At 34.0% G+C, this 27,506-nt stretch overlaps 3 protein-coding genes across 3 annotated transcripts in view; 2 read left to right on the top strand and 1 right to left on the bottom strand.

Annotated features, from left to right (window-relative positions):
- The window catches only part of LOC144445426 (uncharacterized), a 46,514-nt gene extending 39,511 nt beyond the window's left edge, over positions 1 to 7,003 (top strand). Inside the window, exons 32-34 of the mRNA XM_078134967.1 lie at positions 1,096 to 2,232; positions 2,685 to 2,773; positions 3,025 to 7,003. Coding sequence (XP_077991093.1) covers positions 1,096 to 2,232; positions 2,685 to 2,773; positions 3,025 to 3,348 — 1,550 coding nt within the window. The 3' untranslated portion in view covers positions 3,349 to 7,003. The remainder of the gene's footprint in view (positions 1 to 1,095; positions 2,233 to 2,684; positions 2,774 to 3,024) is intronic.
- A 1,655-nt stretch (positions 7,004 to 8,658) lies between these two features.
- LOC144448985 (BRO1 domain-containing protein BROX-like) lies at positions 8,659 to 17,688 on the bottom strand. Its single transcript, XM_078139382.1, has 10 exons — positions 17,588 to 17,688; positions 16,482 to 16,685; positions 16,045 to 16,143; positions 15,236 to 15,308; positions 14,524 to 14,629; positions 13,746 to 13,921; positions 12,941 to 13,022; positions 12,462 to 12,612; positions 12,030 to 12,195; positions 8,659 to 11,638 (listed from the first exon to the last, which is right to left on the bottom strand). Exons 1-10 carry the CDS (start codon positions 17,686 to 17,688, stop codon positions 11,540 to 11,542), a joined length of 1,257 nt encoding a protein of 418 aa, XP_077995508.1. The 3' UTR covers positions 8,659 to 11,539.
- A 185-nt stretch (positions 17,689 to 17,873) lies between these two features.
- LOC144445421 (prolyl-tRNA synthetase associated domain-containing protein 1-like) lies at positions 17,874 to 19,975 on the top strand. Its single transcript, XM_078134963.1, has 2 exons — positions 17,874 to 18,023; positions 19,541 to 19,975. Exons 1-2 carry the CDS (start codon positions 17,874 to 17,876, stop codon positions 19,973 to 19,975), a joined length of 585 nt encoding a protein of 194 aa, XP_077991089.1.
- The last annotated feature ends 7,531 nt before the right edge of the window (positions 19,976 to 27,506 follow it).

Below are 27,506 nucleotides of genomic sequence, written 5' to 3'. Positions count from 1 at the left end.
ATTCTTTCCAGTTGATGTTATGTCAGATTGTTTTCAGTGCATTTCATCGAGACAATTGACTCTTAAAACATGTATAATCATCAAACAACACATTTCTTGTGGTTGTTGTAGTATCAGTCAGTAATGTTGTCATCAATCATTTGTCAAACCAAACATCTGTATGAAGTCCTTTTATGCCAAACATGGGCAAAGTGCCTTGTAAATGAGTACTACTCATGTAAGTTAGAAATTAATAAATTGAAACTGTTACTTAGTGTAACAGGTGAAGGACCAGCAATACATTGATAATAGTTACCACAGCTGTGCCGTGTGTGACCCATAACAACTTAGTAAAGCAATACACCATATTCCAGTTACCCACCTTGTAGTCATTTTCAAAAGAAGTGTTATAAGAAGTCGACCCAAATGAGGAAGAATAAAGGCTGAAATCATATGGTTGTACAGTAGTCAACAAAATATTGCAATTTCATCAGTTCCTAAAAATCGTGTGTCTGATATGAGGTTAACAGAAGTTTTTGGACTGGTGAGAATGGTGAACTTCTGTTGTCAAACATTGGGTTAGGAAGCTATAGCATAGTTCATAGTTCTCACCACTCACATCAAATGCTTCTTATAAACATCACTCCTAGTGGCGGAACTATATATTCTTTTGTTTTTTCTGATATGTGGAATATGGTGTATTTCACACTAGTACCCACCAATCATTTCTAGCATTCATACAGAGTGTACAATAAGTTTCAATTATAGATTGCTGTAATTATGAGCCCAGTATGTGGTTTTTCTAAAATGTAAACACTTTAGAGCTAAATTATAAAATATGATCAAGGCTTTGACACCATGTAATCAGTTGACTCTTCCATCAGCTGGTAATAATGTTTACCAATTGACTACATTGGAAAGGCCACATACTAGGCTTATATGATAAAATGATTGAACTGGTTATTATTTCACACCTGATAGGAACAGTGTGGCACACAGTGGAAATGCTTTACTTTGTTGTTATAGGTTGTAAATCATATTTTGTTATCCACATGTGTTGACATGACAGTTTTGAGAATAATTTTCATGTTCATGTAAAAATTGCCTATTTTTCAGGGAAATATTTTGAAAGCAAAAGTGAGAATAATTCTCCTGTCCATACTGGGACTATTCGATCAAGGGCAAGAAGTCAGGAAGGTTTAGAGAGGATTACCACGACCAGAAGTCGTTCTGCAAGGAGAGCAAGAACTGAAAGACATCTACCAGCGTTACCCACCGGTAAATCTTCTAATTATACTGCAAACACTTCTAGTGAAGCTGTTCTTGTTATAACAACCACCACTACCACAACCTCAAGACCAAGGAAGTCTCTTTATGCACAGACTGAAAGCTCTCTTGCAAAGAAAGCACAACTTATTGAAACGTCTACAAAATCCACCAGTTCTCCTCGTAGAGGTCGTGTTAGGTCGCATGCATCATTAGATTTACCTTCACCAGAAAATGAGGATGTTGATCCTCCAAAACTGTCCAAAGAAGCAGAAGACAGGCTTGCCATGCCCCCACCACAAGCAGCTGCAATCACTAAAACTAAAACTGCCAGTAGAAGGTCTATGTCTGATCCAAGGCAAAGAACTTATAGCAAAGCTAGAAGATTTCAACCAAATACACCGAAAAAAGAAGCCGACAGACGTAGTCAGACAATCAATGATCCCACCACTGTAAGTAAGTTTGTAGAGGATAGACGTAATGAAGAGAGTATGAAGAAAGGCATCAAACTTCAACCAAGTATTGATGAGGAGGAAAAGAAAGTTGATGAAAAAGAGAACAGTCAGTCAGAACTTATGAATAGTAAAGACAATATAAGGGAGAGAAATGAAAGGAAACAGGACCCACCTAGTACTACAGCATTCAAAGAGGACAGAGAAGACAGAGACTTCTACTCTGGTGAAGCAGAGAAAGAAGAAGTGAGGAATTGGGAGAGGAGAAGCACCTTTAGTGGGGGAGAACTCCTTTTAACAAGAGAGGAGAAAGTCATAACAAAAGAAGAGATTGAGGATTCAGATCTTTCGCCAGTTGAAAAGGAAGATGAGGTGGAGTCTGAGATATCAGATGTTACATTAGTAATGGAGAGGGAGTTAGAAAGACAAGATAATGTGTCAGATGAGGAGACTATAACAGAGAGTGTGGCCGTAGAGCCTGATATTAGTACTGCTGATAGTCAGCTGTCAGAAGAATCTTCAGCTGCAGAACAAGGTACGACTTTCTACTAACTTCAGATTTCAACAATGCATGCATCGTGAACCTGGTACATAATGACTTTGGGTATTGGGAATTATGTGAAGCGCTTCACAAGGTTCAGTATGATTGGTTAGGAAACAGTCAAAAAATTATATCTGTTGTACATGTATGGTGTTAATGATAACAGTTACTGTAGTAGAGTATAGTTATGTATGCTTTCCAATAAGTTAGACCCTTCTGACGGCTTCACATCTGCCCTGAGTAAAAATTTGCTTCAAATCTGCATGGACATTTTAATATCTTACATATAAAAATCTCTTTTTTTTTTGGTCTGTTGAAGTTGAAGTTGATGGTACAATGATAGATTTTGTTCACTATTAACCCTAACATACATGCACATGTATTCTGCATTGTCCTAGACTTAGAGGACAGAATGAAATAACTGATTTTCTCTATATTGTTGACAGGTGCATCTTCACTGACAATGGATGAATGTTGTAAAACAGCAGAAGAATTGCAGACAGCCTTCTCCAAAGCTGTAGACATGCATTCACAGGTAAGTGTATGTAAATTGCATGGTTTTGTTGAGTACATGACTTCATGACTGTGTGATTCTCAGTAACTTATACTTGATGAGGTTAAGTCTAAGAAAAGTTAAGAAAAAAAATTTCAAATAACATTTTGCAATGATATTTTGTCCCAAAGTACATCTTGCCCTGTTGATGAATTGTTTCATCAGTTTACACTGCAGAGAAGGGCATTTTTACCAAAGCCTGTTCCTTTGCCTGTTTTTTTTTTTTACCGTAGGTTCTCAATCAAGGTGTAGCTGAGGAAGAGAAACAACAGATGTTATCACTCTTATCAACAACCTTCAACAGAATGCAGGAAACACTATCCAGTATTGAACCATGGCAGACTGAACAGACCAATAAGGAATCTACAATGGAGGCATTCTCATCAACAGATTTGACCAAACTAGAGACTACCCTAGCATTGACAAAAACTACAAGTAATAACAATCATGTTGCTACGGAGACATCATCAGCATTGACACTATTGGACCATTACTCAGACATGCTTGTTACACTGGTCAAAAAGAAAATAGTGAGGAAGATAACTCAAGAAACTTAGTTTCCCATCTAGGACTGAAGCTGAGATTATCACCATTTTGTTAGTATGTCAATTTTTACTGAGCAGTATAGCGTGAAACAATCTAATACCACAATCAAAAAAAAGTTTAATATTCAAAGTTATTTCATATTTATGACAAAAATCCACAATCAGCCACTTTATAAAGACTTACAAAAAAATAATAGATACTCACTGAAAATGAGTTTGATAAAATTGTGTAGCTCAGTAGAAGGACGTCGTCAAGCTCTCACTGCCTAGAGAGTCCTCCTAAAACTATTTAGTTTAAAGTTTATGGATTATTTGATGGTAGGTTTCAGTACAATGGATCCAGACGTGAGGAAAGATTGTACACCTCCCTGGGACTTCAGTGAAACAAAGTTATTGAACAATTCATTCAAAATGGACTACTTTCTAATTATTATGGTAGACATCTGTTTCGGGTGCTGTAGCAATATTACATATTGATGTGGCGATGCCTTACATCCAAACTTTATCTTCAAAGCTACAGTACATTTGTTGCAGGTGTTTTAGCAGTGCTAAATCTGATCGTTTTAAACTTGCATATTGCAGGAGAAAAGTGATCAACTAAAAAAAAAACTAAGAACAAATACAAATACAAATAAAAATGACTGAAAAATTTACATGTCCAAGATCTATAGACAATCTGACCTGACCTTCACATGACCTATGACCTGGTTGATCAAGTCAAGTCAGCTGCACAAAAGGACATTTGCTGGTTGACTAAAGAGCAACTGGATGTGATGGTCAAAGATTGCCAATATTAAAGTGGACATCTTGTATTCCCAGTTTAGGAATATTTTGTGTCCAGAGTTGAAAACAAAAATAAAAGAGAGATTCTTAACTTGATTTACATAAGTTATTGGCATCATGGTTAAATTTTGTGTAAATATTAATGTTATATCATATTTAAGCTGGATAGGGTTTTTTGTTTTCCTTTTTGTGACAAATCAAGAGAAGTAGAGTAACACTGAGAGAATGGAAGCAGCATATCATAAATTGACTTATTTACACACCAGATTTTCGGCAGACTAGTTTTTTTGACAGTGGCATTACAGTAACATGGCTTTGTTTGAATACATACCATACTAAGAAAACATTGACACAGCTTGCACTATAAACACTGTTCTTTTTACTGTTGCAAAACTCCAGAAGCAGATTTTTTTAATTGGAAACAAGGGCCAGTGATGAAGTCACAAACCAATGTAGTAATGTTGACCGAGGAGTTTGAAAATCATTTGAAAGACAAAGTTGATATTTCTTGGGCCATCTTCCATATCACACACAACAAGTATATAAAGTGAAACTGATGCCACCAGACATCAGAATTGGTTCAATTGCTAATAATATGAATAATATTGATGGCGTCTAAACCACAAAGAAGACAAATTTGTTCTACAGACAATCTTTCTTTCAGGCTACTCAAATCCATATATGGTGCTATGTAGTAACATAGGAAAGAAAAAAACTTAATATGCAAATGTCACCTTGAAGCACCACGCTATGTGCCAAATAGAGTGCACTGATTTGCATGATGCATATTTTTGCTAAAACAAAGAAAAGACTGCACAGTATTCATTTGTTTGTAACATTTATACAATGCATCATGTAATCTGCCAGGAAAAGCTATATTTATATTTGTCATATCTCTCCTTCTGTAGCCTTATGTTTACTACAAATAAACAGTGTGATTAGTACCAGACCATTTTCATACACGCCTCTCCTTGAATTGATACTATGCAATTTTTAAACAATAACTAAGTATGCTTTTGAACACAATATGTATGTGGCATGTCTCCCTAGTACTTTGAATAATGTGCAGTCTGTAAAATTAGTATGTGCAAAACTGGAACGGCTGGCAGTCTAGAAAACTTACATTTGCCAAATGTATCTTTATTTTTCACAATACTTTTGTTGGTAGTGGTTTATCATTTATTCTTTTCTCAGGATGCATCTTGAAGACTTTGTGTTTAATTTTTACATTTGGATTGTTTCTGGTTTGTAATTTTTGAACTTTTATTTTTTTCATATTAATACTCTTGATTTTACACCTTTGTTCAATACACGCAATTTGTAAGCACACCATGTAATTACTTCCATTGTAACATTCTAGTCATAAAACTGTTTTCCATGTCCAAGTTTTCAAGTGAATATAAGTACAGGGTTGTGTTTATTGTTATCATATACCAGGTTTGATTATAATACTTGCATTGTTACACCCGAGGGAAAGTCATTGATATCATTCATATACCAGTTTTCATTATAATATTTGCATCTTATCACCCTAGTGAAAGTACAAACTAGGCACTAAGGTTGATTGATGTGCTTAGAATGTTTCTAACTTTGGAAATGTTGTTAACTTCCATTGTGTTATCATCAATTTGGACAAACTCCTGTACTATCTTTTTGTTTGATGTCATGTTTACACACACAAAGTTGTTGACTTGATGGGTTGACATAGTTACCCATGTCATGTATCGCATCCTTTTGAGGTGGTATTTATGCATACACCATTAATCAAATGTTTTCAATCATGTCAGTGTATTTATCCAAAAGTGTTACTGGTATTCAAAGTTTTAGATTTGTGTTGCCATTGGCAATCAGTGCTACTTACCTATAGAAGTCATCTTCTATTCACGTGATATATTTTTTACTGTAAGAATGTGTGAGTAATACTGATGGGTAAAGAGGGGATTGATCTTTAAATATATTTATTGTATCCAAACAAAGAACATGGAAGTGAACAGTTGATACCCCTATATCACTTATGAGTTATGATGTGACTTGAAAATTACAGCCCATAACAAGAATCTTTACTTTGAGTAATATGAAATAGCCAAGAACAAACTTATGAGACAAAAGTGGCCTCTAATATTTCAAATAATCTCTATACATGAAACTGATGGTTTCATCTTCTACCTCTTAAACACTAGGTCACTGCCGCATTTAGGCTTTTGTATTTATATTTACTTTTTTCATGTGACTTTTTAACAATTGGGAATTTAGGGTGAAAAGAACTTAAGAGATGTGAGGGATAGCTACATGGTATAGGTAACTCATTTGTTTAAATTGTCAATCTGGCCACATAATGTAGATTATAGATAACATCCTTACACTGCCGATGTCAAAAGACCAGTTTTCACCCTGATACTGGTGCTGAATTTCATTCATGACAAATGTACTTGCACTGACTATCATTATTAAAACAAAGTTATTGGTGCTTTGGTGTGCAAAACTTAATACCATTATAGTAAGACAATAGTGACTTAGCTGACAGCAATTTTATGTTTCAAATAAATGGTGCAGTTTTACAATGATTTTGAGAAGTTTTCATAAAAGTTCATTACAATCATTTTATTCAGTCAATCATGTCGAAAGGAATCATGTTTTCCATGTAGGCTTCCTGTGTTTATAGGGTTATTTTGTATCCCCTCTGAAAAAAGTATTCATTGATCATGTCATTTCGTTGCAAATAATGCATTTGTTGAATTCTCACATTGCTATGTCAAATGGCTTCCGTTGGTTTCTGTAATATTTTGTTGATTTTTTTTGTATGATAAACGACAACACTGTGCATCATACATGCTGTGTACAAATTTTGCTAATAAAATGCAGGTAAACCATTATATGAATGAGTCTTCAGTCATTTATTTCACAGTGTCAGTAGTGTTGTTTGATAGCATCCCTGTCTTGAAATCATAAGACTAAAAAGTATGCTATTTCTTGGACATACAACATCAGGTCTCATCAACATACATGCAAGTCTTGGCATTAGAAATGATGACGTAACAAAGAATGGGGAAAAGGCTAGAAAACTTTTATGAGTTGAGCTTTAGATGTAGGGAATAAAACTTGTTTGCCACTGTCAAGGGACCACACAATGATTTCACCATGCTGCAGCAATAGAGCAAAAGTTATGAATACCCAGGAGCAATCAAGTAGTATCATTGCACGAGACCTAACCCTATATATAGCTCAAGGACGGTTCTGTAGATAGTAGTAACTGAACATTTGTAAAACTTTACCAGTAAGAAATGGGTGACTTTCTCCTACACTTTTAGAACTAACATGACAAGATGTGCCATTAATTTTTCCTACTATTGACCATGTACATTTTGAAAGTTCACCGTGTGTGTGTGTGTGTGTGTGTGTGTGTGTGGTGGGGTGTCAAACCGAGTGGAAAAATACCACTAATGACGTAGCATAACTGTACAGTTTTTAAAATGTTTATCCATATGCTAGTCCATGCTAACAATAGGTGTTCATTTGCTGAATAACTATCCAGTTGCCTATCCAACCATGTTGCTGTCTTTACGATAAATGCTATCATTTGGCTGTTGCTATGGGCGTGGTCATGTTGTTAGATATATTTGCATACATTTGTGTATGTTTTTGTTCACTTGTGTATGAATTTCTGATATTGTCTTTGCAATATACGTGATCATTTGGTTGTTGCTATGGGCGTGGTCTTGTTGCTATGCAAATTTACATACATTTTTTGAATGTTTATTCAATTGTCTATTAAACCTTGTTATCTTTGTGAAATACACCACCGTTTGGCTGTTGCTATGGGCGTGGTCATGGTTGCTAGGGTATTTGCATACATTTTTTGAATGTTTACTCACTTGCCTACCAGATGTTATTTGACCAAAATATACTGCCATTTGGTTGTTGCTAAAGGGCGTGGTCATGGTCGCTAGGGCCAATTTTGTCAAAATGTTTTGAAGAAAATCTGCAGAATAACAGTTTCAGAAACATCTCGCCAAGTTTCAGACTCATTGACCAAATACTTTTCGAGATATAAGTTTTTGACCAAAAATGAACATTCTTGCACCTAATTTGCATATCACTCATGGAATCATTGTATGCTTAATATATCTTCGTCCATACATCCCTAGATGCATTCCCATTAAATTTCACCCAAATCTGCTCATTAGTTTTGGAATTATAGATTTTTAACCAAAAAGACACATTTTTAGCCTTAATTTGCATATCACAGATGGAATCATCATGTCATGAACAAATCTTACTTTACACCCCCTTAAGAATGTTCCCACCAAATTTTGCACCAATCTGCCTAGTAGTTTCTAAGTTTGTTTTTTGACCAAAAATCACATTTTTTGACCCAAATCACACACCTGTGATGCGATCATTTTGATTTGAACAATTTCCCAACTAGACACCCAAGGTAATAGACCCACCAAATATCATGGCAATCGGTTCAGCAGTTTTTGACTTTAAGTTGTTTACACACACACACACACACACACACACACACACACACACACACACACAGACAGACAGACAGACAGACAGACAGATGTCGGGTGATCCTTATAGCACTACTGAACCTCAGTTCAGTTGTGCTAAAAATGACAAAATAATTTCCTGATGATATTCTGATATATATAGCATTGTCATAACATTGTATTTATTTTTTTCTCAACCAATACAAGTCTTCTTGGAAGACATATCCTCCATCTAAGTTTCTGCCCTTTGGTCTGGTCCATATGTCTTGTCAGTATTGTGGGTCAAAAATCCACTTCTGGAGTATAAAATTAACCCCCTATTCTATCACTACTATTGTCACAATACTGACAAGACATATAACTATACTCATCCAGTTGTATTCTATGTTCTACAAACAAGAATCTACTTACAACAACAAATTACAGACAAATCACCTGTGGAGCGAGGTAGCTCATTCTTGTTGTTCCCAAACTTTGTATTGGGACTTTTTGCCAATTGACATTTGTCAAGCCTGGGTTGTTTGAAAACAAAACTGAAGATTTATTCGTTCACTAAAGCTTACATTGTGCTATACCATTCAATGCCACTGAACAGAACATTGGAGCTATATATATTGAACTGACCGATTGATTAATATTATGATTTGATGGAAATCAACCAAAATGTTAGTCTGCATAAAAAATGGCCCAATTTTGACATTTGACCTTGAGGTTTAAGGTCAAGGTCAAAGCTAATGTTGCCAGTAGGTAGATCAAATTTAATAATAATAGGTAGACACATAATCAAGTCTTGTGTTTTACAGTATATCTAGAGCTATTTGTACAAAAAGGTGATTGGGGCTAAAGAAAGAAATACATTGCAATACATTTTTATTTTCCAGAACTTTGAACTAAATTGGTTAACATTTTTAAAATCTTATATATAATCATGAATATTCCTGTACTGTGATATAAAGAAACTAAAATCCAACAAATCCAAAAGTATTCCTTCATACATACCCTATATGTAATAATGATTCCATTAGTATTGAATATATACAGAAATAAATGATCAGTTTCTTTGTCACTAGCTACACACTCTACTGTTAAACAGCTAGTCATGTGCCTACATAATGCTATGGAAAGGACATATTTATTAGCAATAGTTGGTCAATATTTTACTTTATCGTAGAACAGACCTGTGGGCTGTGACACATGTCAGATAATATTATACATTTCAAAACAGAGAATAAATGCCTCTGAAGCAAACCATTCATTCACCTTCATGGTGTGTACTACTGCTACATTATAAAACTTTTGACATTTAAATTTAGATTTTGTGAAAGTAGGCAATGTTAATGTGGCGCATTGTTTATTGGTTTGCTATGTACAACAGTTACTGTAATAATTGCAGTTTACAATAGAATTATATGAAATATGCAATGTTTTTTCTTAGAAATAAAATCGAAACTTTAAGTATATAGATTTGATGGTGGTATAAAATACACGTCTAAGGGCAGTTTTCTGAACTAGACATACTAGGGATAAAAACAAAATAGCGACAATGGCGTTGTAGCACAACTGCATGCTTTACACACTGATCTGCCTGGTACTTCTTGAGTTACTTTTCTGAACCAAAAGTCCTAATTTGTATATCACTGATATAACTATGCCTTGATCAAATAAACGACAGAACACGGTGTAAAATATCCCCCAAAATATTAAAGAAATCTGTCTAGTGATTGTTTATTAGAAATGGACAGACAGACAGACAGCATGACTAACAGACAGACTGTACCATGACTATAGCACTACTGAACCTTGTTCATTTGTGGAAAAAAAGGGGAAAAAAAGAAGATAAATATGTAAAACTGACAAAAAGAATTTGCACTAATGATGTAAATAAAAGGTCCAAGAAAGATATTAAAATAAAGATTGAGATAAGTTATCTGACAAATTGTGGAGTAAAATTAAAACCTATGCGTTCTATTTCAGATCTAGACGTGAAATAAACAAAACTTAGATTCTAGACATGGATGAAATGCACCTTATGATTAAAAAAGTAATAACATGAACCCTTTAACTAATTTCGTAAAATTATTAGAAAAGCCCTCTTAAAGAGTACCATGCCTGTATACTATGTCCTTGAATTATGTGCATACAGTCAATTGAGACATATCATAGTTCAATTCTGATATCCGGACCATTCACCAAATGAAGAACTTACAGTTGAGATAAAGACTGTTTAATATCACAGGATGTGATTTTTCATTCATTTGTTGTGTCGGTACACATAATGGACTACACACTGGATACCACCAGGAAGTAGTAAATGGAAGATACTACATTCTAAACCTGGACATTATTGTGGAAGATACTATGAAGCTCTTCAAATATATTGTCACCACATATTGTATTTTGTTAAAACCCTGCCTATTGGTAAACCACACAAACAGGTAGCTTGACAAAGCTTGTCAATCAGAACTGACAAAACTGTATTCACATGTAACATTAAACCTTACAGTCATGCTATCAGAATTGAACTATAATTGTTTTACAGGTCATAGAGAACTTTGAAATCAAATCTACCTAGTACTTTTTATAAAATGTATATTCTTATTTCACATATCTTTGTACAATTAAAGCATTAGTAATTTATGTGGTGCAGTACTTATCCACCTTTCTGCATATCAATAATATGAAGTCAAGCGAGTGCTTTCATTCAGTGCTTGCGTAGAACAGTTTGACAGTTGTAGAGAAAGCAGCAAATAGTTGTGTGTCAGTCCTACAAGTCCTTGTTTGCTTGTTGGATGAAGTAGTCATGTAAATAAATGATTGATGAGTGATCTGTGTTTGATGCCTACTGTAACCACCTGAATAAAATGTGCGTTTTAGCAGGTCTTAATTTGATAAATATTAAATTGCTGCATACAGTGACCTTTGACCTAAGAGACTACACATCCACTAGAATTCTTAGGATCTTTTCCAGTCTGTGCTATGTCTGCTTCTTTGATTGGTTTAATATCTTCTTCTTTCTTCTTGTCCTGCAAGGATATCAAAATCATTAAATAGAATTTATCAAACTCAAAACGTTTAGTTTTTTTGGCAATTGTACATGTATCATAGCAAATTCAAATCAAAATTTCTTACTTAGAATTTCATATTTTACCTTCAGTAGTTATTCAAATGCAATTTTTAAATAGTATACCATACATCAGAACAACTAATGATTTGTTGAAAGTTTTAGTCAGGTTATTGTTAAACAGCCCTAGTTTTCAGGAATGCAGATATACAAGTGCTTCATGATGTTGGCTTTTGCTAAACTATCTTTACATGTGTGAAATATCACCTCCTGGTAATATTAAGATGACCACATTCAGCCTATATGATATTAGTCAAATAACAGGATGCAAATGTATCAGAATTTTGTCTTACTTTTACATCATCTTCTTTTGGTGCTTTACTGAGATCAAAACCACTGTACGTCCCTTCAGTCCAGGAGGAATGAATTCCTGGAAGTTGGTATTCTTGAGGAGCAGCTAATCCGTATGTTGCTTTCTCTTCTAATTCTGGAACTTGTTCAGGAACTTTTTGGAAGTAACTGAAACACAGAGAACACACATTCACACAAATCATCTCATTTTGTTTTATCAAACAGAAATGTAATGATGTTGAAGCATATTTGGCAGTACTAAAAAGTAACCTATATTCGTATTCAATGGAAAATGGTTGAAATTCACTCATGAAAGAGATATGGCTGTGCATGGATCAATGGACAGATTAAACAGGACCCATTAATTGATAAAGCTCCTATAAAACTACACATGGTAAATTACACACACATACTCTGTATAATCTGTAACTTACATAAAACCATTCTCTCTTGTGCTCTTATCCAATGTTGTCTTGACAACAGAGGCTAATCTTTTATAGAATAGATGGTCAGCTGGTTTAGCTGTAGAACCTGGTCCTTTGGTTGCAGCATAGTCTTTGCACATTGACCCGGCTTTATCATAAACTATAGAAGCAAAAATACAGAGGAAAAGTGATGATTTGGTTGAAATGGCTTTGAAAACACTTCAGATCTATACAATGAAGTTTGGAGAAATGTATGAAAGTCAATGTTCACCTCACTGATTTAATTATATGATGCTCCATATATTTCTTCATTTCTCTAATGTTTAGCTAGAAAATACTCATGACATAATGAGTTTGTCACGTCTCTTATATGACTCATAATGACAAGGCCCTCTATGTCACTCATTTTTCCAGGCTGAAGACACAAATTTGGAGAATACCAGATATCTAATTATATGTTACAGTAACTGTTTTATCTGATAACTTACATTTTTCACTCTCTTGAAGGCATTTGATTGATTCTCCACATTTATCCTTGTTCAGCAATGTCACACCATTAAAACAATGTGCCTGCAATAGAAGCAATAGTTACAGTATTTAGACAATATACCTAATATAAATAATGTCATACATAATAACTGTCACACAAGATATGTCACTTTTCTACAGCATATTGGAAGAAACAGACTGGCATAAAATGGAATGTATGACACAAATAGGTATTTTAAACACACACCAAGTCTTAGTTAAAGACTCATTACCTTTGGCAATGACATAGCATACCTATTAGGGAAGATGATGTCGGTAGTATGACGGTAAATAGACTACTGGTATATGTACACTTACTCATGACATGTAAACGAGACTATATATACACTTACATAGACCACACAGAATAGACTGTACACTTAAATAGTCCACAGAATAGACCATATATACACTATATATACACTTACATAGACCACACAGAATAGACTGTACACTTAAATAGTCCACAGAATAGACCATATATACACTATATATACACTTACATAGACCACACAGAAATGACTGTACACTTAAATAGTCCACAGAATAGACCATATATACACTATATATACACTTACATAGACCACACAGAAATGACTGTACACTTAAATAGTCCACAGAATAGACCATATATACACTATATATACACTTACATAGACCACACAGAATAGACTGTACACTTACATAGCCCACACAGAATAGACCATATGTACACTATATATACACTTACATAGACCACACAGAATAGACTATATATACACTTACATATGACATGTAGAATAGATATTTCAACTGTAAATACTTCCTCCATTTTCCAACCAAAGACACATCAAGTGAGGTCAATGAATTATCAGCATTATGGAAAATCTTTGCTGTTTCATGTGCTAAAGCTGATATCAGACCTGAACTGTGTTTCAATTCTACGGCTCTAGCAACGGTGACTGTAAAACAATACAAAGAGAAATAAGTATTGCATCACTAGAACTTTGTGATAATTTATAATATGCACGTTAACCTCTTCATATGACTGTATTATAGTATTGATGAATATGCAAAGAAAGTATTCTATGTATGGAGCAGCTGGGTGACTATGATGACAACGTACGACAAACAATATAAAGAAGTTTGGGCAACTGCTATCACTCTGGTAATGGCTGCTGAAGTAACTACATGTTTCCTGCATTCATAGAACTCATATTTTTATTTCTGTCCAAATACCAGAAAGTTGAATCATCAAATTTACATATACACATACATACATACATACATACAGACATACAGACAGACATACAGACAGACAGACAGACAGACAGACAGACAGACAGACAGACAGACATACATACATACATACATACATACATACATACATACATACATACATACATACATACATACATACATACATACATACATACATACATACATACATACATACATACATACAAACATACATACATACATACATACATACATACATACATACATACATACATACATACATACATACATACATACATACATACATACATACATACATACATACCTTCCTGTGCTTCTGCTGTACATTGTTCAACATATGCAACCAGTATCCTTGTATCAAGATCTTCACCCTTTTCTGGAGTAGTCAATAATTTTCCAACTAAACTTTCCTGTAAAACCAAAAATTATATACAAATTTCTTACAAGATCATTTCATTATAGTAGCCACATGAATGCTATAAAAGTAAATACATGGGCATGTTTTACACATTCTACATCTGTTTGTCTTTACCTTGTAACACTTATAAGTATCTGTCATGATTATGCATGCACATTTGTTCTGCACTAGTAAGGGTGAAGACTTAACATTCTAATAGATCTATGGAGACCAAACTATTCGAGAGACTGTTCCAGTATATGATGCGAGTATAAAAGAGAACTTTGCATATAGGCGATAACGCTTTAATAGAGTCTCTACATATTCAACTTCTAGAATTATTTGTGGAAAATGTTAATTTTAGTAACATGAACAAATCTGCATGTGACCAAATTAGCCAAGGTTGTGAAGCAAAAAGACATGATAGATATGTATCCTATCAAATCTGACATATATGCCAAGTTTGTCTGTACATATAGACAGATGGACATGATGAAAATAGGTCATTCCTATTGCCAATCTATAAGGTGCCTGCAGTAGGCTAATAAACATGAAATGAATACGCAAGACAAGTGAACTGCTGCAGAGCCTGAAGCTGTCTCTCTTTCTCTCAACTTACCTTAACATAGTTAAAAATACCAGCAGCTGTTCTCAGACATGTATGGACTTCTTTGGCTTCATCCATTGATACTCTGAAATGAATTACATTTATTCAATTCAAAATCATAATGTACCAGCTAGTATTACATGTTGATGTAACAGTGATTACTTGCACTGGCACGCGCACATACTAGTGGTATTTTCACTGCAGTGCAATACCAAACACATGCATACCTGTATGCAAATGATATGCAAATAAGTACACAATTGTTCGCTACACATGAAATTGCATGATCGCGCTCTATAATATTTATGATTTTTACAGAAATCTGACATCTCAGATAAACATATGTAATAATAACAGAACCCCACGTCATGTGAGTTCCAGTGTGGAAACTCAGGGGTATTTGTACTCATGCTTGCAGTGTTTTCTGCTGCACTTTCACTCACTGCACTCATGAAAGTACGACCACAGAGAACACAGCAAGCACTCATGCAAATACCCCGATTACACCACACTTGCACTCACATGCCAAGAAATTCTGCCATAGTATACATTTACATAGGTGACTTTATATTCAATGACTATTCTACTATAAACTCTTTGCACAGTCAAGGTCAAGTTTATGAAAGAGATGGTACAACATGCCTTGCTATTTGCTATTTTTACTTTTCAAAATCAAACATATACATTGGAAGGTTTAAACTAAACACAACCATATGATTTCTGAATATCTTGACATTTGAGGGTCTCATCTTGAGCACAATTTATGTTATAATCATTGTATAAATGCAGACATGAATTGTAAATTAATATTAAAGACTTACTCTTCCTTCTCTCCTGCTAGTTTTGCTGCATGTTTACTGTACCACAGTCCTACATTACATAGCAGGTGACACATTTCAAAGATGACATCTTGTTGTGAACTGGAAATAACACGAATAAAAGATTTGTAGTAACTTGCAAAACATGGATAGCATTCTTACAGAAAATGTAGTTATCAAACCTTTTGCATTACTTTGATCAATTTAGCTGCTCTGCTAACTTTACTGACTTCCTGTATATATTATTTCTAATATTCAATATTGAATTAATATCCCAATTATTTTCAGACTGGTGAAATTTAATAATATTATTTATTATTAGTTCAATGAAATTACATAATATGCTTGGAATTATGATGAATTAGGTAATCTGTTGTCACTCCTTTTGTTGGTGAAACTGTAAAATAGGAAAATGTGAAAGACAGAAACATTGTTCTTACCTTGCCTCATATCCCATCAATGTATTTGTCCATTTGAATTTGAGACTGTATCTCAGTTTACTCTCTCCTCCCTTTTCATCACTTGCCTGTACAAAACCTTGTAGTAATGAGAAGTAGTTCTCTACAGCACTATTCAGATTACTGATTTCTAAGTTGGGATTGCTAACAATGTCTAGAAGTTTGGTACGAGCTTCTCTCAAGTCACTGTCAAAAAAAGAAGAAGATGAACACAAAAAGTAAATCAATCAGTATTACTAACAAAGCAAAGTTTGGAGACAAATTACGATGACAAATAAAGAGTTCTATTGGATTTGTACAATAATCCTTCATGTCTGCTGCTAACGATGAACTGCCTTGTTAATAATTTCATTCATCACCCAAATAACTTTAGTGTCATTGAGAGATACTTCAAGTTTTGTGAATCAGGTATGACTTTTCCTCGCGAGGGTAACGTGGTTTAATCAACGTAGCAGGGACATGTTTTCAGTGTCTATGCTATATGTGCTAGACTAATACTGGGAGTACTAGTATAATCCATACTTCCGTGTCAGAGCGAATACTATCTAGACCATGTTGCTGTTATACCTAGTAAACAAAAACCCTAACCTAACTCTCTTCTTCTTCTTTAAAAGTACCTTGTCTTGCAAACACTCACAGTACAGTCACTCTACATTCTAATCATTACCCTGTGTGAGTTTACACAAGATCACTTCAATCACAAGATGATGAATCACCTAAAGTACTTGTTCATAAATTATAGCAAGAACAGATATCGATATTATGATGTGTAAGGTCTACCCCCTGGTCAATGTTATTTTACTCCCCAAAGACTTGGCTTTAATCATCATGCTCGTGTAAACAACATCGTGATCATGAAAACCATGTCTCTGAGCTGATGTCATTTAATATCCAGGAATATCACATCTCATAGTCACCAACTTGACCAAGTATAATGTGAGTCTCATCACGAGATCATAATAGATCCATGGTCCCATCATATCCACTGCAGTCATCGACTGGGTACATTGTTTACGGTTGAGGAAGTCAAAGATGTATACAATTTATCCACCCTAAAACTTCGACTAAAGTTGTCACTGGTGACTTACCTGCATATCTTATTAGCCGAGCCAGTAGAGGCTATTGATCGCAGGTCGAAATTTTGAACAGCAGTCGCCTTGATGGGATTCCTGTGAAACCAGTGCGCCATTTTGTTTAGATTTTGGGTATGACAATGACGTCATCGAGTAAATTCTTTCCAGCGCCCTCTTTGATGACCTGGGTTGACCTACACATGCCCACCATAAACATTCACCGAACTAGAAATCGACGCTTCGGCGGCAACTGCAACAACTGGTACAGGTACGAATTAAAATACGACCCCATTGCATCAGAATGTCGTCTGAACAAAGCCAAACTGAAAGCTCGTCTGCGAACAGTGGGGGAGATGCTACAACACCTAAACCCGCCGCTGCTGGCAAGGAAGAAATTTTAGCAGAACTTCAAAAACGTGGATATGATATAGTCACAGTTGAGCATCCTGAGGTAAAAAGATATTATTAAAATTTCAGAAAAAATTAGTCGAATATATGTTTATCACCTAAATCATGTTATTCCCAAAGAAATAGCCATTCCTTGATTTGCTTATTTCTTTTTTTTAAAAATAAATCTAAAGACTTTCACAATTGTTATATTGTCGCTATTTCAGCCAGTACTATAAATAAACCATAAAATAAATAAATAAGATCAGAACATACGCACATACACAATGATATTATAGTGTACTTTTGTAATACAAGTTTCATGCAATTCTGACTTAAAATATTGGTAACTGTTGTAAATGATCAACAGTTTCAACAGTATATACATTACCTTGGGTTGGACTAGCTCTGGATAATACACCACCCTGACATCGATACTTGGACTTAACGGTAGCTCAGGATAGTATGCAACAGTGATACAATTACTTGGATTTAGCTCAGGATACAGTGACGTTGGTACTCGGACTAAGTCTGAGTATCAACATCACCACTATCCAGAGCTAAGGTTGGCCCATTTAGCTGGTATCACTTGTACAGAAGTTTTTACACAAACATGTGTAACTTAGCAACATTATCATAGTGTATAGAATACTAGTTTTGTGTGTGTGTGCAATCAGGAAGATAATATTCAGTTAGTGTGAAAGAGGGCACTATATTCATTTCACCTTTGATAACTGAAACTTTTGCTGCAGACATTCATACAATCAATCAATCAATCAATTGCTATGCTGAAGTGCCAACAATAACAAATCTTTCATGGCATTGATGCAGGTCTTTAATTACATGTAACCCTTGGCATCATACAATGTAGATATTATTCCCCAATATTTTTGATGGTTCAGCCAAGGAAAATACAAGTAACCTAAGGGGCCCTTGTTACTACAAGTTGCTAGGTGAGTAGTGACATTACCCTTAGGTCACAAGTATTTTCAGGCTGAATGACGACAAATATTGGGGAATAATATAATTATACCATCTGCAGTAATATAAAGGGAAAATAGTGGCAATTTTGAGTGTTTTAACTCATATTTCGAACACAGCAGAACCAATGACTTAGACACACGTTGTCATGACATTGATGTGCGTTGTCATGATGTAGAATGACCAGAATATATATTCCATATTTTTTGTTGAACCCAGGCGTGTGCAAGATACAATCCATGTTTCACCTAGAGTACAGAAAATTTAGCCTTGTTTTAACAAGATGAATAAATTGCGATTTCGTGTGAATTTTATTTCTTTTGATATTGTTTTATTTTGAAATTTAAGTAATAATGGGTGTAAAAGTAAAAAAGAAGTAGCTCTTAAATATATATTATTCGAAATTTCAACAATCATCCAAGAATTGAGGCAAATGAAATAAGCAAAGTCCTTTGAAAAAAACAGAAAGGTAAAATCACCAATTGTTTAAATTTGTAGAATGGTTATGGTGTATCAGATGAACAATCAGTAATATGCTTTTATTTAAGAATTTTTAACCAATTATATCATGATATTCTTCTTCAAAATTTTGCTTGACAGGTGTTTACAGTTGAAGCTATGATACCACACATTCAACATCTAAATGGTCCTGCTTTAAAAAACTTCTTCCTTTATGCTAAGAAGAAAAAGGGACTATTGTGGCTGTTGGCGACGCGATACGACAGACAGGTGAACTTGTCCAAAGTTGCAAAGTTCGTTGGAGCTCCAGGAGGATTTCGGTTTGCAGATGAAGCATTGATGGTGGAAAAGATAGGTGTCGGACAGGGTTGCGTTACGCCACTAGCTTTGTACAATGACAAGGATGGTGCTGTCAAGCTTCTACTAGATAAAGATGTAATTGATGGTGGACATGAAAAGGTATTCTGTCATCCCATGGTCAATTCAGCCACCACAGGGATGAAACCAGAAGATTTTGTGAAATTCTTGGAAGACACTGGTCATGCACCAACATGGATTGATTTTGAAACTCTATGAAAATTTTGATACTTTTTCAGTAGTTTCGATTCAATTAAACTAAACCGAATCACAAATTTCAAATCAATTCAAGTGGGGACAGGGCTGTTACAATGTAAGAATTTTATTGAAACATATAACTCATGAAATTTTCTCAAATTAAACAATAGTAAATTAGATTCTGAATTGTGTGTTTTGTCAAATCATAGGATTCTCTTTTCAAACGTACATTAATCAAAGAAATGTAAAAATGTAAAAAATAACAATCATAGATATATGCTAAAGGGTAGTGAGGCATATTTATGGTTACTGTTTTGAGCCTCACCTAATGTTAATTGCAGGATATGAAGTTCCTCAGGGAAGATACAACTTACAAGGGGAGCGTACACATACACTATTTCATCCTTCTTCCATGCCCATTATGTTTGTCTTCCAATTACAAACAGTAAAACTGCTTCTATCTATCTATCTATCTATCTATCTATCTATCTATCTATCTATCTATCTATCTATCTATCTATCTATCTATCTATCTATCTATCTATCTATCTATCTATCTATCTATCTATCTATCCATCTCTCTCTCTCTCTTTCTCACGATCTATCTATCTATCTATCTCTCTCTCACTATCTATCTATCTATCTCTATCTCCCTATCTCTCACTATCTATCTATCTATCAATCTATCTCTCGCTATCTATCTATCTATCTATCTATCTATCTATCTATCTATCTATCTATCTATCTATCTATCTATCTATCTATCTATCTACTACAACAACTGAGGCAATTAAAGTGTTGCCACTTGAATGGTTTTCATTTAATTATTGGTACAATGGTAACAGCATCATCACTCTACACAACAGACCCATGGTGATTTAGTCTGACAAGTTGTCTATTTATATACTCAAGGTTAAAGATATATGCAGTAACAAATTCACACATATCAAGAACTTGGACTTGATTCAAAATGTGGATTTTCCATGTAAATCATAGTTTTTATACAAAAAAATATACACTTGCTGTAATACCAGTCTATAGTAAATTATTCATGTCGAGTAGAATGTTTACCAAATCAACAACATGTCTCGGTAATTTATTGATCCTGTGTAGTAAACATCATTCTGTACCATGACAACTGTACAATGTACACTATACTGTAAGTACCTTTCTATGGTAAACAACTTCCGTTAAAAACAGGGGTTTCTATTCAGTTTTGTGATTTATACTTTATTATACTTTATACTTTATTATACTATTATACTTTATTACAAAGTTATTTTTCTTCCTCCAGTTGTGTGCTATAGGTTTTTTTATTTACTATTATTTCAGATTTTTTTTGGTAATGTGCATTATCATTTTCATTAGTTGAATGCTATTTCTAATATTGTCATATCCCTGGTGTTATAAATATATGGTTTGTGGTTACCGGTCTCATTTGTCACCGTTACTAGAAATGTAACACCCATACTTTTAATAATTGGTACCAGTACTCGTGAAGTGCTTCCAATTATTTGCTATATGCAGAATATATTATGTACTGAAATAGAAATTGTACTTCTTAAACTGAAATATCAAACTTCATGACTCGTATTCCTCTGGTAATTGAGCCTTTGAGTTTACCAAGATATGACACAAACTAAAACTATTGTAACCGTTGCAACATGTTGATACAGTAGTGATTAGAATGGACTTTGGTTTAATTATAATCTCAGTAGGGAGGCATCGCATAGTTTTATTGAGAGTTCCATGAACTTGTAGTGTACTGTTTTAGGACTTCCAAGTTCCAATGTTTACACTATCTTGATCACAGGGTGATTAGAATTGCACAACAGAGGAACTGTTATCACTCACTTGTGTAATCTTCCACATTGAATAACAATAGATTTAGTTTGCACCTATTTTAGTAAACCGAAGGCTAGACTGTAAGATACGTCCTGACGTTTCGCCCTCACCGGCCTCCTCTCTGTTAGGGGTTGGCCAATGTTTGAGGGCGCCCTATCACAGCGTACCTTACAGACTAACCGAAGGCTGGATTACCAGAGTCATATCTACTGAGTGACAATGCGTAGTAAAATAAACTGTTTTAAGAATAAACAAATTTCTTTATACTTTTGTAACAAGGGTTATGAATTGAATGAAATAAATGTTTATTTTTAAACCTTATGTCATGTTGGCTCTATTGCAGGTAAGAAAACGATTGAATGTTGCTGTTCTATGGAATTGACAGATTAGAATGCATGAATGTGGTATGTGTTTTATCCTGTAGCAGTTGTACAAAACTCAGCAAGGGCAATCTAACCTCTAGTGATTAGTCTGTCTACTCACTGGATCAGTGACTGTCATACTAATTTGCTACCCTACTTGTTGAAACTGTGACTGTACAATACACCTTCTCAAGTGAATAATCATGAGCAAGTGTTGTAGAGTCATAGATCCATCGAGTAGATAGGCTGTCTAGTGATATATGGAGGCCATGCGACTATAATGTATAATATATATTGTTGCGTTTCCAGCAACAACAAACTTTGAATGGATCCTCATGTACTGTTCTATTCCCTATCCTTTGATTTTACAGACACCGACACAAATATAACCTCACTTCATATACATGTATATTGTGCAGAAGCAGCAGAGCTGTATAATTCTGATATCACTTACTTCAATGGTTGATAGTTTGGACATCTGGTGTAAAGTAAAGAAGGAGATACTCATTGACTTCAGGAAAAAACCAAACATTAGTCTCCAGTCCTTCAGGTTAATACCATCTAGAACAAGACCATCTGGTGGGCTTCTTTCATTCATGCAGTATAGACACAGGACAACGTTTTGAAATTTGGTAAAAATGGAATGATTTTATTATTAAAAAGACCTATTACAAGTTTGTGTACATTTTTGAAAAGCTGGTAATATACAGCCAGTACTCTACAGGAATTATACAGTATATACTTTTGTTAAAATGTTACTTTTCAGCATTATTAGTGTAGCAATAATTTGTTCCAATCATTATTCTATATGTACACCGTGGTAGAGGACTGTAAAACCAGCCAATACTACAATATGGGGAAAATGACAACCATTGATCTGTATCAGTCTATCAAAAGAAAATGTGAGTACTGGCCAGACAGTGTCAGGAAACAGATAGTCTGAGTTCTCATACAAATAAATGAATTGATCAAAAACCAAAATATTACAATGGGGAAAGAAAAGTAATTAGAAAGTTAATCTCATTTGATTTTTAAAATTAGATTTCTGTACCATTTAGGCTACATCTATGAATGGACTGTTTGGCCTTGGTTCATTACATTCATACAGACACTGGTTTTTCTCCATCCTCAAGCATTCACACATCGATGTTTAGTGTCGGGTGTCTGTATTGAAGCATTGAAATCGTGGGACTATGTTCAGTATTCTGTTCAATGTTGGCTATTACTTTATATAGCCGAGTGACTTGGCCATCTGGGTTGACAATGTCATTCAAGATAGCCAGGTCTTGGGGGCTGTGGCTAGCCATTACCTATTACTCTGCTATAAAGTTTACATTCCAAACTAACATTTACTACTGATTGCAAGGATTCTGCCAAAATCCAAATCATTACTACCCAAATTGCATACATAAAGTATATAGTAATGGGCCATGAAATGACCCCATCAAGCAGATTACTTGTTCCAATACAATCAAATACAATGTAAAATGGCGTCTGGAGATGAAAGCAAGATACTGAAAACATCACAAAGCACATCACACTTGAAAGCTAACACATACATGTATGAGTTTATATATCTCAATGGCTTGGCCACAATGATTTACAGCTTAGCAGTGGCATGATTACATATGTAAATCTCTGTCAATTGTTCTAATGATGTTCAATGAGCATGCTCCTTAAGATATTTATTGACACTGTTTTCAGTGAAATGATCTCCAAAAATGTACATTGGGAAGTTTAATATTGCACACATAACTGCAATTCAAAAATAGAGAGCACAAACAAGGACAGGGTGTCACACTTGAATTCATTTTGAGATAATACTTGACATGTAAAACTGTTCCTATACTGCAATGTGACAGTTTCTAGTACGAGTAAACCTCCAAGTACTAATACTGTATGCATATATATCGCTAATAACAGTATTTTAAAACTACAACAGGGTCTTTTTATTTTGTTTTCCTTCTTTCTGTTATTTCTCACATACAGATAATGACACTTCATAAACAGTCACTACCTGCTACTGGCCATAATGTAATGTGTAGACAGTAGGAAAGTATAGAGCATACTGCATCATGCAACATTAACAGTTCAAATAATCAATTTTTTGGAAATCAATCCCAATGAATGCATGATTCTCAAAGGTGTGAGCAACATAATTAGAATCACTTTATGTTCTCAATATCATAAACTATAGAAAATACTTTGTAACATGCTGTAAACCTAGATATTTTTGCTGTTACACATTTTTTGTGATTTTACAGTCTTCATCGAGTTTGCAAAGACTATTTTTTTACTAATTCCCAGACTTGTACACTGTGTTCATGTACAAAAAGGGATTCTAGTCACTACTTATTTTTGTGTTTTTTGTTTTCCAGCAAAATCAGCGAAAACAAGTCTTAAGCAAAAATTTTCAGGTCGACAGAATTTGAAATCATCACAGAGAAAATGTTTAATTTGTAATAAACTTTATAATTCGTCATATGTAATCACTATCAGGTGTGTTTTTTTAATAACTATATACAAACTGACATATCTAGAAGTCCTACCAAGTATAAAATAACACTTGCTTGATTAGACCTTAGGATAAAAAATAGTTTACAACATAAATGACATTTTTTTTTCATTTTTTATGTAATTTTTTGGCAAACAAAGTGAAATATTTCAACTATGTTGAATACAATTGTTTTGTATTAAAACAAGACTTGGACAATTACCTGAATGCATTTGTACAATACAGTTGAAATCATAAAAGTTTTCATATTGGGACTGCTGAAGAATACTTTGTAAAGGAATCGGTATATTAAGAATGTTTCTGAGTTAGGTATTTATTACCGAATGAAGATTTCCTTGTCTGTGGGTATTACCATACAAAGAAATGCATTCCTTACAGGCAAACTGTAAAAAGTCGGAATGTTGAATGGGATTTGACATGGATAATGTTGAAGTCACTTTACTAATCCAGCCTACATCAATACAGTTCTAGTTACAACTATATAACATTTTGCTAGGGGTGATTAACCTGTTTTGTTTTTATACACTGTCATGTTTACAAGTCAATGTAAATGTAATCAGCTATATGCAAACATGGATTTAAAGCTGTACTTGCTGTACTTACTGGAGTACTACTTTTTTTTTTGATCAACCAACCAACATTATATTCAATTGAAATTGCTGAAATACCAATAATTAGACATTGTACATAATAATCAGATGTCGATTTCATCAATATGTAAGAGTAAAAGTTGAAATTGTGAGCATGATGGGGGGGGGGGGGGGGCACTGATTTTAGACACACAAATAAATTTGATAGGATTTATTATACAATATTATTTGTACAGCTACACAACTTCACTTACCCACAGGTGATTCAATACTGTTCAGGGTGTACACTTTTCAGTAAGTAATTAGATCAAACAGACAGTTTCAAAAAACCATTCCAGTTGCACTTAGTGCAGCTTTAAGTTGATTCTGGATTCTAGTAGTATAGAATAGACTGTGATGAAATTTAGAACAAGTCAAAATGTTATTGCTAATACTTTTAACACTTCAAAGATCTTGTATGAGAGAGTACCATTACTAGGATAGTATTAACATATGGTAGCTCACTCCTGAATAGGAAAGACAATAATTGCATTGATGTATTATGGTAAGAATAACTGGTCAAACTTTATCATTCATAGATTCAGATTAATGCCAGCTCTGTGCTAATTTAGTCATCAAGTTCCTGTGTACTACAGTCTCTATATATCATGACTTTAAAGAGATATAACTTACTTCAATGGACTAGCTCACACTGTCATACACTAGTTCCATCAATATGGGGGGGGGTATTTTGTCATTAATATGATTTATGCATTTTTCTTGGAGGAGGGGAAGGGTGATTGGCTAACACTTTGAGCACTATTTCGAGTGACAACTTGTATTATTATTAATATTACATATGCAGAGTGCAGTCTTATGAATGCTCAATTCTTGGTACCTGTTGTAGCATTTTACCTTGTGCTAGATGTTCAAAATAGAAGGTTGACTTCTTGTCAAGTGTCAAGTGTGTCAATAATTTTGCATGTGTAGCACATGGAGAGGAAGTCATGCTGTCGACCAAAACATCAAATGATTGTTATTTATATGATGCACCCAAGTGATAAATTCTATTTTTATGATGCACCCAAGTGGTAAAATTCTATTTTTATGACACACCTAAGTGGTGAAATTTTATTTATATGATGCACCCAAGTGGTAAAATTCTATTTTTATAAGTGGTAAAATTCTATTTTTATGACGCACCTAAGTGGTAAAATTCTATTTTTATGACACACTTAAGTGGTAAAATTGTAGTTCGGGTTTACAAGAATTACATACAGTACTAGATTTAATTCATTCTCTATCTGAAGCAAACATAAAACTCATGACACCCTAAAAATAGCTTTTATTTTATATTCCTAGTTTAAACCCATTTACAATCTGACAAGTAAATTCATTTATGTCCTCAAAATAGTACAATATAGTTAATATCATAACATGTCTGTCTACAAATATAACATCATTTTAATATTTGATGCCTGTATGGTAATTTTGGATTTAATGAACATTTCAAATTCATTCTCCTTTTGTCTTTTTTTTCACACATTTTATTCATAGAGAATATTGTATAGTAAATTTAATGAATATAATTGAAAAAACGAAAGCAGAACTGAGCTTTCTTTTTGTTATTGTCTCTTTTTGTGTGTGTGTGTGTGTGTGGGGGGGGTGTTTAAATGCTGCTTATATATGGCTTAAAAGTTACTTGGTACATTATGGTATATGAAATAAACGTTCAGTTGTTTTCATGCTAATTCCAATATTTTATAACACCTGTTTCAATATTAATCAATTATGGCATTTATAATAACATTTTTAGGACTGCATTGGGTTAAACTTTAGATCCATAGTTTCAAATTTGTATAAATTAAACAGACCCTAAAACATGTAGAACCAAATATGTTTGGATGTTAACAGTGATGTAACAATTTGAAGAAAAAAATGTCAAATTTCAAGTTTCATAGACATTGCTTCCATCTCTATTTTACTGCAAAAACTCAGTTTCTACGTTTTGTTGTCTGAAGCATTCTATCCAATGCTTGTCATACTACGGTGTTTATTAAAAGACATTACATTTTTTAATAAACTTTTGCAATGTGCAAAATATAACAATCTATGGAATCTAAAAGTCAATTTAAAATCATACAATATCTCTAATGCAGACATCATATAAATTTGTCAAAATGTTTTACAATCACGTTGCACCACAAAGGCATAAATTTCTATTACTGCAATATGTTACAGACATGTCAATAAAACGACTG

The sequence above is a fragment of the Glandiceps talaboti genome, chromosome 2 (assembly GCF_964340395.1).
Source record: "Glandiceps talaboti chromosome 2, keGlaTala1.1, whole genome shotgun sequence".
Lineage (NCBI taxonomy): Eukaryota > Metazoa > Hemichordata > Enteropneusta > Spengelidae > Glandiceps > Glandiceps talaboti.
Note: the sequence above shows the minus strand (reverse complement) of the source record. Positions and strands in the feature narration are given on the sequence as shown.

Excerpts from the sequence above, each read along its gene's own strand:
- LOC144448985 (XM_078139382.1), bottom strand. The coding sequence starts at position 17,688 with ATGGCGCACTGGTTTCACAGGAATCCCATCAAGGCGACTGCTGTTCAA. Across the intron at positions 14,630-15,235 it reads GTATTTTTAACTATGTTAAG|GAAAGTTTAGTTGGAAAATT; the intron begins GTAAGTTGAGAG and ends TTGGTTTTACAG. Across the intron at positions 11,639-12,029 it reads CAAAAGAAGATGATGTAAAA|GACAAGAAGAAAGAAGAAGA; the intron begins GTAAGACAAAAT and ends ATATCCTTGCAG.
- LOC144445421 (XM_078134963.1), top strand. The coding sequence starts at position 17,874 with ATGTCGTCTGAACAAAGCCAAACTGAAAGCTCGTCTGCGAACAGTGGG. Across the intron at positions 18,024-19,540 it reads TCACAGTTGAGCATCCTGAG|GTGTTTACAGTTGAAGCTAT; the intron begins GTAAAAAGATAT and ends TTTGCTTGACAG.